Source organism: Eurytemora carolleeae, unplaced genomic scaffold, assembly GCF_000591075.1.
Source record: "Eurytemora carolleeae unplaced genomic scaffold, Eaff_2.0 scaffold1388, whole genome shotgun sequence".
Lineage (NCBI taxonomy): Eukaryota > Metazoa > Arthropoda > Copepoda > Calanoida > Temoridae > Eurytemora > Eurytemora carolleeae.
This window is the reverse complement of record NW_019397278.1, coordinates 55,359-68,647: the sequence shown is the minus strand read 5'-3', so window position 1 is coordinate 68,647 and position 13,289 is coordinate 55,359. Positions and strand designations below refer to the sequence as shown.

Sequence of the window (13,289 nt, the reverse complement as noted above, 5' to 3'; positions counted from 1 at the left end):
GGTCTAATTTAAACTAATGGTCAATCTTAGTTACTTTCTATTTACTGTTCATTTACTGTTTGTATAAATTCAAAAGGATTTTAATCTCAAATACAGGGTTACCGACAAAAGATGAGACTGTAAAGACGACTCACAACTCTAAAAATATAGAGATTTGAAGCTTGATTTTTGGTTTCAGCATTCAACTGAGTATTTTGAAGGTTCACTTAATGATTAAGCACAGAAATAAGCCAGTTTTCGAATACAGAAACCCTAAATGCAAGAAAACGGACATAACAAATTCCGTACAATTTTGTCTTCGAAATCTCACCCTTTGTTGGAACCCTGTATTAATCCGATCTTGTTAAACAAAGAATGAGAATTCTAAACATACAACCGCACTTTTTTGTATCTCGCTTCAAAATGATTAATAAAATAGAAAAATGCGCGAATATCACATTTATTTTTTATGAAAGTGTATAAAAATATATAAATAATGTAGAAGGGGGTGAGAGCGGCCATATATATTAATATCTGCCCTGCTCCAACCCCTCTTAAATACAGAATACAGAGGGACAAATCTAGATTCTGAAGAATATAAGAATCCTCCAAAAAATCTAGAAATCTTCCCAATTTCAAAGCTTGCGGTGAATTTGTCGAGTAGTGTTTATTTGGTCAGCTCATCGGAATCCAAACTTGTTTCACAGATCTAAAAATAAATTTAAATTCTTTTTTCTGTTTTTTTTTGGAATTATGGAGTTTTTAGTGAAAAAAAACAAAATACTGAAAAACTTCAGAATTGAAACATTACTTGTCGAAATTCNCCATTATCCGTATATTACCTTTTAATCTATCTATCAACGGTGGTCTCAGGTTTGATCTCTACTCCGCTGCTAACAGTGTCGACACATTTCCATAATCCATAGGTTTTCCCAACCTCAGTCTAGAAAACAATCATTGCGAGAATATATTAGTGTTCAGTTCAGGAACCAGATACACTGGATCCTGTTCAGGACCCAGATAGAAGACAGTTCAGGACCCAGATAGAAGCCAGTTCAGTATCCAGATAGAAGTCAGTTTAGGACCCAGATAGAAGACAGTCCAGGACCCAGATACACTGGATCCTGTTCAGAACCCAAAAAGAAGACAGTTCAGTACCCGGAAGTCAGTTCAGTACCCAGAAACACTGGATCCAGTTCAGTACCCAGATAAATGTTAGTTCAGGACCCAGACAGAAGACAGTTCAGGACCCAGACAGAAGACAGTTTAGGACCCAGACAGAAGACAGTTCAGGACCCAGACAGAAGACAGTTCAGGACCCAGACAGAAGACAGTTCAGGACCCACATAGAAGACAGTTCAGGACCAAGATACACTGGATCCAATTTAGGACCCAGATAGAAGACAATTCAGGACCCAGATAGAAGACAGTTCAGGACCCAGATACACTGGATCCAGTTCAGGACCCAGATGGAAGACAGTTCAGTATCAAGATAGAAGACAGTACAGGACCAGAGTGGTATATATAGAATAGGGGAAAATAAATATTTTTTAGGAGGAAGCAAATTAATAATTTTGGATGATAAGGATTAAAATATGTAGAAAAAACTGTCACAATTGTTCGGCATCGCCTCAGCATTGTAATCATACTGGAAAATATATATTATATACCCGCGAGCAGTGCTTAGGATCCGGGTCCGGATATGTTGGATCTGAAAGAAGTCGGCATTCTGGATCCGGATCCGCAAAAATATGAGAATTTCACGGATCCGGCCGGATCCAAGGGGCAAAAGTCAACCAAAAATTAACAATAAAAAACTTTTTTACTCTTAAAACACAAATCTGAACGGGTGAAAAAATTTCTAGATCTATGAATATATAGTTCATCAAGTTTTAGCATAAAAATAAGCGAAAAAAAAGAACAAAAATAATTTGACATTTCTGCTTTGTTAAAAAAATTCAGTAAATCTGATAGAAATGTTCCTGACCTGGATCCGCATCAAAGTCAATTTAATGGATCCTTAGCACTCCGCGTGAATAGATGAACTAACCTGCCACAGACGGAGTGTACCGTCCTCGGAACCTGAAGCGTAGAGCTCTCCGTCAGGACTAAATCTAACACAATGGATCGGACCAAAGTGTCCCTTGAAGTTATCTAAATAAATAAGTTTTTATTTATTCAGTTCTTCAGGAAGGGGGGGGGGGGGGATGATTCGTGAAGGTTTGATTTTTAGTCTTGCTTTTACTGTTAAACCTTGCTTTGATTCACGGGTTTCACCTAGAGTTTTTTGGCAGATTTTAAATATCATTTGATTTATGAATTGATAACCTCAAATGCGGTCACGCTTTTAGCCCTATTGCAAAAAAATGTTGTTTTTATATGCATCTAATGTAGACAGGGGGGGGGGGCACTTCTAAAAAGTCAAAAATTAATCACCCTTAAAGGGACTGTGTGTAAGAGCAATTTCGAACGGTAGCTATTAATATTTCTCAGATATATAACATCTTGGAAACTTAGAATTAGGCAATGAAAATCTTTCCAGTATATTAATAGAAATATGTCAGATATCCGTCAAAGGTTTAGAGAGTACCGTTTTTAATCAGGGATGTACCTCTTTAAACTTAAAATTAGCTCACAATCCCTTTAATGAATATTGTAACATGAATACCTATCTCCACTCCAGTATTGTAATTATATTTGTATAGTTTGAGATCCTCTCCTCCACAAACAAATATCTTAAATAGTTAATAGTTGATTGATTGGTTGTTTGATGGATTGGATGGTTGGGTTGAATGGTGGGTGGGTTGGTCGGTAGATCGGAACTGGTCGATTAATGAAGGATGTAAGTTGATTGCTTTGTCAACTCAATTGTATTGTATTTTAAATCCTTTTTTTGACAGTTAAGCAAATTAAAAAAATTAAACATAAAAGATGAAAAATTATTGGAAAGCGCCAAAAATTTATATTTTAACCAATCTCAGAGAAGGGAAAATTGCTTATAGAATAATTTGTAATTATTTATGAAAAAATGGAAGTTGAAAATATTCAACTGATTTAATTTCGTTAAAAACTTTCTTTTTAACATTCGAACACTTTNTCTATATTATTGTGTGTTGGGGTAAAGAACAGGTTTTTTATAGCTTGTGCAAACCATTTTCAGAGATTTGTTATTAACATAACTTTTAAATAAAAGTTTACATTTAATTTTTTAACCATTTTCCTCTCTTTAACAGATAATTTTTTTATTCTTTTCAAAATAGTACTTCATTTCTAAACTTCTTTATTCATTTGTATGTTAATATGAATTATACTCACATTTTTGTCATGATGCAAAGATGCAGTATAAACTGCACAAGGAACACTAACCTCCCTAACCAAGTCCAAACTAAACAAAGACATTACAAATTTGATTTAAAAAACCATAGATTAATTAACAATAGCAGATAGAACACTAGATGTCGTCTTTTTAAGATTTAGGAGTTTTTCGTTCACAATAATCCTGAGGCAGAATCCCAAAGGAGTTCCGCGCAGGCTGCGCATACTCTCTCTCTGTCTTTTAATTCAACGCTGCCAGCGCGGAACTCCTTTGGGCTTCTTTCTCAGAGTTATTATGAAAAACCCCTAAATCTTGAAAAGACGACATCTAGTGTCCTATTGTTATTTTTGATTTATCTATGGTCTCTATAAACTTAAAACCAAAGCACTTGGTTATAATAGTCCTAGCATTAAAGAGATCTTTTAAAGTTTAGACGTTCGGAAATGCGACAGGGACCGATTTGCGAACAGATGATTCAAATTACCAATTTTGGGCTTCAAAGATAGTTCAGGACCGAAATAATTACAGAACATTACAAAGTGATTTTACCAGTGAAGATATTTTTTTTTGCATTTCACATTTATTGTAGGTTTTGTTTAAGAATTAAAAAACTCCAGTCAGTTATTTCAGAGAATGGATTTAGGTAAAAAAAATAAGATAATGAGAATTGGTTCTTCCTTCATTACTCAAATTTTTAAACGATTTTTTTTAATCCAAAACATGAAAACACACGAGTAATATGTTTTTACAGAGAGGCAATTGCAAACTTCAGGCCTTTTAAAAAAAAACCGTTAAAAAACATAAGAAAACTATTTTTTATCTTTGTCTAACATTTTAATAGGTGTTGAGATGGGGGGGGGGGGTTGGTCAGAGAATATAAATCATCCGTCAGAAGATGCTTACGTGTCTGTGTTGAGAAAAACAACTTTACGACCGACGGCCACAGTGATAATAGATCCATCCTTGCTGATCTCTAATCCTCCCATAGGATCAGAGAACTCTTTCCTATAGTAGGGTTATATATATTAACTCACCTGAATATTAGTAATATCAGTATCAGTATCCTATATTATAAATAACAAAAATACAACTCAATAACCGGTTATTATCTGATGTATAACTCACCTGAATATTGTTAATATCAGTATCAACAATCCTATACTATAAATAACAACAATACAACTCAATAACCGGTTATTATCTGGTGTATAACTCACCTGAATATTGTTAATATCAGTATCAACAATCCTATATTATAAATAACATCAATATAACTCAATAACCGGTTATTATCTGATGTATAACTGACCTGAATAGTATTAATATCAGTATCAGTATCCTATATTATAAATAACAACAATACAACTCAATAACCGGTTATTATCTGGTGTGTAACTCAACTGAATATTATTAATATCAGTATCAGTATCCTATATTATATACATCAATACAATACAACTCAATAACCGGTTATTATCTGGTGTGTAACTCAACTGAATATTATTAATATCAGTATCAGTATCCTATATTATATACATCAATACAACTCAATAACCGGTTATTATCTGGTGTGTAACTCACCTGAATATCATTAATATCAGTATCAGTATCCTATACTATAAATAACAATACAACTCAATAACCGGTTATTATCTAGTGTGTAACTCACCTGAATATCAATAATATCAGTATCAGTATCCTATATTATAAATAACAACAAAACAACTCAATAACCGGTTATTATCTAGTGTATAAATCACCTGAATAGTATTTATATCAGTATCAACATTCCTTTATTATAAATTATAACAATACAACTCATCACTCAATAACTTGTTATTATCTGGTGAATAACTCACCTAAATGATATTAATACCAGTATCAACAATTCAAGAAGAAAAAAACATTTTTTGAGTCATCTTATTTAGTCAAGAAAACTTATCACATTTAAGCAACCAACGTTGTAGGGTGATTAAGTGACTTTATCGCCCTACAACAGGGCGAAAAGCACCTTTTTCACCATGCTATTAAAATTTCAAATTTCATACCTAATTTGTCTAATTGTAGGGTGATAAAGTTACTCAATCACCCTAAAACAGGGTGATCAGGTAATTTTATCGACCTGCTTTTAAATAATTTGAGTAAAACTGAATAAAACTATAGATGTTATTGAAATGGGTATCATGCTGTGATTTTTATCTTTTCTAGTTTGTTTAAGATCAAAACGAAAGTATTTTCACACCGAAAAACTTTTTCGCACTTAATAATACCCATTACAATGACATAAATAGATATTTATCCTCCCAATCAACCAATTAACCTCAACCAGCCATCAAATCAAACACAAAGCCAACGCCTAAAAATATTGAAGAAAACAAATGATTTAAATAGAACCTGTTTTATTCCAGCTGTATGTCCCTCGAACTTAACTATAGGCTCTGAAGGTTGTTCCAGATCAAATATACGGAGAATCTTGTCGTTGCTGAAAATATTAATATTTTGTAAAATGTAAATATTTTTGTAAAATGTAAATATTTTTGTAAAATGTAAATATTTTTGTAAAATGTAAATATTTTTGTAAAATGTAAATATTTTTGTAAAATGTAAATATTTTTGTAAAATGTAAATATTTTTGTAAAATGTAAATATTTTTGTAAAATGTAAATATTTTTGTAAAATGTAAATATTTTTGTAAAATGTAAATATTTTTGTAAAATGTAAATATTTTTGTAAAATGTAAATATTTTTGTAAAATGTAAATATTTTTGTAAAATGTAAATATTTTTGTAAAATGTAAATATTTTTGTAAAATGTAAATATTTTTGTAAAATGTAAATATTTTTGTAAAATGTAAATATTTTTGTAAAATGTAAATATTTTTGTAAAATGTAAATATTTTTGTAAAATGTAAATATTTTTGNGTTAGAAATGTTTTTTTGTTTTGTATTAATTGCTAGGTTGGTGAAATAAAATATAAAATGATAAATGGAAAAAAATATTTTATTTTCAAGGAAACAATTTTTTTGAGAGTTCTCTGAAAATCTGATTTTAATATATTACGAGTAGTGAGTACATATCTAAGACTACAAACATAAATACAAATTTTTGAAATTAAGGACATTTGTAATTTACCAAAAAAAACTCTTTCTTTCTATTATTCTTTCATTTATTTCTACACAAGAAATTTATAAAAAAATTTTGTCAAATCTACGAGTTGAATTTTTAATACACCGGGGTGGTCTTAACCCTTTAAAGACAATTATATTTTCTGAGCTGGGAACTTTTGAATGGTGGATATCGGGATTAAGGCTTGATCCACTCTTTTTCTTAATCTCGAGATTAAATAATGCTTGTTCTCCTCTTGTTATTAATTTCCATATTAATAAACCGATCGGGATTAAGGATATCCCATTTTAAAGTTTTCAGCTCTGGTTTGATTTGGAAAAAACTGTAAATCCATCGAAACAATTTAATTTCCTTATAAAAGTCTTAAAAATATCAACAAAATCCACGAGATTTATATGTAACCCAGTTTTACTGATGGTCAACTTTACATTAAGTATTATTCATTGTGTCCTTCAGGAACATGCGAAAAGAAAAGCTTATCTGAGTTCCTAATCCTAATATTTAGGACATTTTTATAAAAGGGTCAACGATATTCTTAAGTTTGTTCCCAGGGCATTGTCCATAGATAAAAAATAAAAATAAAAAATCAAAAGGTAAGTTTAATAATTCTTTTTGATATTTTTTATCTCCTAAAAATCACTTCTTGAAAAAAAATATTTCTCAGATAGGGTCGGATGATTTTTAAAGAAAATATACATAATACACCCCTGTAAAGTTTTACCCCCCTGTAAAATTATATACCCCTGTAACTTTGGTTCCAATTTGATCACCTTTGCTGAGAAATCTGCGGCACCGGTTGCAGCTTTAGTAGCATCCTTGTTCACATCAACCTGACAAATAGTAAGATTTTTCTCAATTAAACTTTGCACAGGGGGCTATTGGAGCAGAGCCGGTCCTATGAATAGTTGCGGTTAAGGTTTCCAGGAGGTTTTAGCCCCCATTTAACTTTATTTTTGTAATTTTTTTATTTCAGGATAGCTTGTCTTTTTTTGGGCAAAAAAGAAAACTTGACTTTTTTAACTCATTTTAACTCCTTTGGATGTGACTTCATTGATGTTTGCTCAATTTTAAGAATATAATTTCACTCATGACTTTTTTACACAATCTTAGGGATGTTTTAACGCAGTGCTTAGGATCCATTTAATTTTGATGCGGATCCGGATCCTGATTCCGGACGAGAAAAAAATATCCGGATTCAGGTCATGATAATTTCTTTTACTGAATTATTTTAACAAAACTGAATTGTCAAACTATTTTTCTTCTTTTTTTTCACGTATTTTTATGCTAAAACTTGATGAACCATTCAGAGATCAGGAAAATTACAAAATATCTCTCTTTTCAACAGTTCAGATTTGGGGTTTGAGAGCATAACACTTTTTTGTTGCTGCAGTTTTTGTTTGATATTTAGCCCCTTGCATCCGGATCCGTGGATCCGTATATTTTTTCGGTTCCGGATCCGCATCTTTATCACTGTTTAACGTAGATGTATATGAATTGTATCCTACCCCCCAGACAGCTCCCTTGTGCCCCTCGAAGGTTCCAATCCAGTCTCCTGTTTCTCCCTGACGAAGCATAGGTTTACCATCTAAACACATAGACAAATATCAGCTAAACAAATTTAACTCCAGAATTTGTTTAGTCCTAGTTTAAGATTTTTGGACACCCGCCCCTTCATCAAAATCAGTATTTATTTTCTATTATTTTAGGGTTAGGTCAGGTTGAGACATTTTCTGGGCCGTGCGTTGAGGCCAGGAGTGAATAAGAGGCTAAGCGCTGCGAATAGAACAAATATGCCTTAAATGTTGTATACAAAAAAAGATATGAGGGGGAGAGAGGGGGGTCAAAAAATCCTATACTAAGAAATTACCCCATTTTTAGTTAATTCTTTGAAAGGATGATATATAAATAATATTTAGAAAAAATCCAATAAAAGCTCTAACCTGATATCAATATAATAATTAATAAAAATAATCAGCGTAAAATTGTTTTCTATCAGATATAGTTTCTATGAATTCTAACAGAGGAAAAAACTGAATTCTTCCTCGTTAATACTTGAGAACGCGAGGAAAACAACTGGTCTAGTATGTCCTGAGCAGGTTAATGGGGTTTGCCTTAGCGAGCTCATTTCGATTGTTTTTGTTTTGTTTCTATTGTTGATGAGAAATTTGATCGTCCCCCTCGTCCACACCGATCACCAGCAAGCTACTGACCGAGGGAAAGTGTTCACACACTTTCACCGGGAGGGGGATTTTTGTAGATTTATAATTTATCTTAGATTTATTTTCTGAAACATACAAAAATATTAGAAACAAAAAAGAAATGTTAAAAATAATTTCAGTGTTTTTGAGAAACTAGCTTTTCAAGAATGTCGTCTTTTCTAAAGAACTCTTTAAAATGAACAAATATAAATAAATACGATGTCGGTCAATAATTGTCCGTGTGTGTGCATGAGAACTTTTGAACCTTGACATTTCTGTACATTACAGGGCAAGTTTCAACAAAAATAAATTTACTTTAAAATGAAGCACAGAAACGTACGAATAAATATGAATTTCGATAAACATATCTTACAAATATTATAATGATCATAAAATCGCGTATAAAACGTCCGCGACAGTCGAAAAAGGTTTGCGAGAGCTTGAAAAATTTGATATGGTCGAATAGCCACTGACATCAACTTCATGTATTGCATGCGCGAAATGGGTCTTTCATTATTGTAAATTAATATAATTTCTGTTTCTTACGCCTTGAGTTTATAGCTATGCATTTCGATTAAAGCCTTAAAAATAACTTTTTTAAAACAATAATTGTTGTACTATGTAAGTGTACTGTGTATTATGTAGTGACAACTAGTGGTGTACACTGTACAGTGATACAATAGTGCATAAGAAAGTTTTTAAAGGGACTGCAGAGTGCAGAATGCTGCCGGTGAATATGCGCAGAAATTAGAAAGCCGTTCTGCGCATCGTACGATATTTTGAAACTGCCTCTCTGGGTTTCATTTTCAGACAAAATTCCCAAATCTATAAAACATGACTTATAAAAAAAATATCATATTTGGTTTTAAATGAATATGAAATTGCTAAACATCAGAAGATTTAAAAATAAATAATATTAAAATTTGTTTGGAAAAATGAAAACCTGAAAAGTTTAGTTGAAAAACCCAGTAGTTGCATGAGAATCCGCTACCAAACTGCAGTCAAGCTAGTAGAACTAGAAGCTAGGGAAACAAATCAGAAAATAATATTATTATGTAAAACTTTGCCTTTACTTTCGATTTGCTTTTCTGCAAGTTTATAACTGGGATCTTGTGAAAGTGAATTTGTGGTCGGACGTTTCGACTTTGTGACGTAATTCATGTAAAACATATGATCTATATTTTATCAAATAATGAACAAGGAACTCTTTAAGAGAGTTTTTTTATCTGCTATTTCATAAGCATTTCATACGCTTTTGCTAATATATTATTGTATATGTGAAGTACTAAATCTAGAGCTGTGAACTTTTTCTGGAATTAAAAAATTATCAGAAAATTGTTTTAGCCAAATCACTATAAACATTTAAATGCAATTAGCTTTTCCAATAATAGACCAGAATTCTGTTTAAATGATAAGGATTGAGGATACAGAAATCTGAATGAGGAACCTTTTTCCAAAACAGTTTGCAGTGATAGTTTTTTACGACTGAAAACGCAAGAATTGTATAAAAAGTAATTGCTCCTTTAACCTAACCCTAAATAAATACTAATTTAATTGAAAATTGTTGAAAAAGTGGTCATGTACAAAATTGATAGGAGGGGGGAGGGGGCGGGGTCCAAAAAAACGTTTTCTAGGACGGACTCCAATTTTCTCCCTCATACGTTTAAATTCGATTACCACCCCTTCCCCATCGCTAAATAAAACATACAACACGTGGAAGAATATTATTATAATATCTCCAGATGTTTTAGGGTAGATCACATCATGGAGTTGTAAATGTAAATGTGTTGTTGTAGTTTAGATTCTTGAAAAACTCGCTTTGTTAATTTTCTTTTTTCTAACTCTTCTGATTGACGGAGAGGGGGACGAGTCGACCCCTCTGATCAAGTTTATCTTTAATTTGTAATTAAATTCAGTATTTTCAAATTAAAATTAGTATAAAACAGGGGTCCATATATTTCCATTTCTGACTGGATCCGGATCCATTTTTTTCCAGTGTGGATCCAGGATCCGGATCCGCATCAAAATTAAATGAATCCTATAAAGTCTGTACAGTCGTCTCTGTGGGTAACCCTGTTGGTCGAATCTAGGCTCCTGCTAATTACTTTGCTGATCGTACAATTAATCATGTATATTTTATTGACCTAGTGGTTTTAAAACAAATATATATACTATTATAAGTAATTAGATAAAAAGTCTAAATTTATTTTAGCATCAGATTTAAAAATATTTATAATTTTTTAATAAAATAAATTTATTTTTTTTAGAGGTTTTCACATGCAGCCTGAAGTTACATTAATTCGCATAACAATTTGTTTCTACTTCAAATTAATTTTTTTTCAGACGCTTTTTTACATAACAATGTAAAGGTTGTGCTCTCTGTATATTTATATTTCTAAACATTGAATAAATTTGAAATTAAACAAGTTTCAGCAGAAACTGATTTAAGCACAAGCATGGGGGTTTTAGGGGAAGGTGTTCTCTATATTCTGAAGGTAACTATCAAATAAAAACATTTTTCAACAAAAAAACGCCCTGAAAAAAAGCAATAAAATCAAGACTAAGAAATAAATAAAACATTCGTACTTTTTATTGTTGCGCAAATCCGGATTGAAGAAAATGCCCGAACAATTTTATCTGGTTTTGTTTCGACTGAACCTTAATTGATACGTGAGTTATCGGCAATTTGGAAACTTTATCATAACTTTGGAAATAGGAATTGTGAGAATTTCCGATTTTTATATTCAACTTGTTTAATATTTTGTCTTAGCCGGATCCGGATTCTAGGAGGCAAAACCGGATCTTAATCTGTATATTTTTCAGGGTTTGATTTATATTTACGATATAATCAGCTTCCCAATCTACTACAGTGTCCAGGCTCCTTGGATAAGGTAATTCTCAATCAATCAACTAATCAATCGTTGATCAATAAATTAATTGAATTAAAAAATCAATTCACTAGAATTTCAACAGATATTTTAATGAGAAATATTTTTATATTATAGCTTTCAGTATCCTGATTCATTGATTAGTCATGCAATCCGTTGCTTGGTTGTTAGCCTTCTGGTTTTCAATTCCTACATATTTTATACAATAGGAACAACATAATTTAAATTCCACTGACGGTAAATTTATAGTTTGTGCCGGGTATACATTAAACAAAGCAAAAAGTGGAGGGGGAAAACGTATTTTTGATGCTTGATGGGGGGGGGGGCGTGGGGAGGGAATGGCCATTTAAAAGGATTGTTTTTTTCTTCCTTTTTATTACTTTTTTACCGAATAGTTGATTATTAAGAAAATGAACGCATAAAAATTAATTACCGGCTTAAACCTACCTTGCATCTGCGAAAATAGATGATTTTAGAGAAGGAGAGGGGGGGGGGAATTCAAGAAAATATACACCCCCATAGTATATCTTGATTTATTCAGACAAATCAGTTAGGAAGTTCAGGTTGTAACTTAACTATTCAGAAGAAGAAATAAAACAAATTTATTTTAAGAACGGAAAATTATTCAAATAGAAAATTATACAGGGTGTCCCAAAAAAAACGATCTTTAAGACATTGTAGCACTCGCCATGGTTCAATTTTTAAAAAATTGTACATTTTTTAAATCTTTGGAACATTTCCGATCGATTGATTTCAATTAGAGGTATGAAGCACCAAAATTTAGGAAGTATTGACCGTTTGAAGTTTGTCATTTGGGCTTGGTTGAAAATTGAAATTGACATTGTAATAGGTAAAACAAAAAATTATCACTGCATATTCATATTTTATTTCAATATATGAAAATTATGGTTTACAATTGCAAAAATGATATAGAATATTGATACAAATACATGTTTATGGTCTTTCTACTCAAAATGCCCCCCATGGTTTGCAATACATTTTTCTGCTCTATTCCTTACATCCATAACTGCTCTCCTGCACATATCAACGTCTACTCTAGCAACATGTCGAGATTTTCCACTGAGTGAATTTCCAGGACTTGTCTTACTATTCACATTGAGTATTGTCCCTAGCTCCATTGCCTTTTTATAAATTTTTCTGACATGACATAAAGCAGGCTGTCTTGCATTGAGAAATTTGCGCCCAAAGTCCATGATAAGACCAGGCATAGAGTTTCTGTGACCCATTATTAAACAATAATTGCGCATTTTTAAGATTGTTTAGAAGATTTGAATGTTTTTCAGACACTAATAAAATTCCATAATATTGTTAAAATTCGAAAAAATCAATTCATGAACTCAACCGAGCCAAAATGACAAACTTCGAACAGTCAATACTTTCTTAATTTTACTGCTACATACCTCTAATTGAATCAATCGAACGGAAATGTTCCAAAGATTTAAAAAATGTACAATTTTTTAAAAATTGAACCATGGCGAGTGCTACAATGTCTTGAAGATCGTTTTTTTGGGACACCGTGTATTGTTTTTTAAATTACTAGACTCTTCTAAATTAGTTGTGAACATGTTCCCTTTGTGTACATCGTAAAAAAAAACAAAAATAATTCGCGGATTTTCACAAAAATTTCGCGGATTTTCAAAATTTTAAAAAATTTAATGACGATCGAATTTTGATGGAGACAAATATTTAAAATTTCAATCATTCATAAACCTTCCCTGGGGTCCCTAGATGTTCCACAAAAAAAGTAATTGAAAGGAATTG

The 13,289-nt window shown here is 31.7% G+C and overlaps 2 protein-coding genes across 2 annotated transcripts in view; one reads left to right on the top strand and one right to left on the bottom strand.

Annotated features, from left to right (window-relative positions):
- Nucleotides 1-418: 418 nt before the first annotated feature.
- On the bottom strand, nt 419-8,719 carry LOC111713219 (serine-threonine kinase receptor-associated protein). Its single transcript, XM_023488043.1, has 12 exons — nt 8,443-8,719; nt 7,927-8,023; nt 7,062-7,251; nt 6,356-6,378; nt 5,690-5,845; nt 4,421-4,512; nt 4,199-4,300; nt 3,295-3,364; nt 2,648-2,714; nt 2,030-2,133; nt 822-922; nt 419-688 (listed from the first exon to the last, which is right to left on the bottom strand). Exons 1-11 carry the CDS (start codon nt 8,544-8,546, stop codon nt 830-832), a joined length of 1,098 nt encoding a protein of 365 aa, XP_023343811.1. The 5' UTR covers nt 8,547-8,719; the 3' UTR covers nt 419-688; nt 822-829.
- Nucleotides 8,720-10,943: 2,224 nt separating this feature from the next.
- Nucleotides 10,944-13,289, top strand: part of LOC111713221 (long-chain-fatty-acid--CoA ligase 4-like) — a 23,387-nt gene continuing 21,041 nt past the window's right edge. The window contains 2 exon segments of the mRNA XM_023488045.1: nt 10,944-11,114; nt 11,443-11,510. Of these exon segments, the coding sequence (XP_023343813.1) occupies nt 11,076-11,114; nt 11,443-11,510 (107 nt within the window). The 5' untranslated portion in view covers nt 10,944-11,075.

What these genes read in the sequence shown, in the direction of transcription:
- LOC111713219 (XM_023488043.1), bottom strand. Translation starts at nt 8,546, where the DNA reads ATGAGCTCGCTAAGGCAAACCCCATTAACCTGCTCAGGACATACTAGA. An exon ending in GAAGAATTCAGTTTTTTCCT is followed by an intron (nt 8,024 to 8,442) that starts CTGTTAGAATTC and finishes GTTTAGCTGATA; the next exon opens with TTTGTCTATGTGTTTAGATG. An exon ending in ATACAGCTGGAATAAAACAG is followed by an intron (nt 4,513 to 5,689) that starts GTTCTATTTAAA and finishes AACAATATTCAG; the next exon opens with GTGAGTTATACACCAGATAA.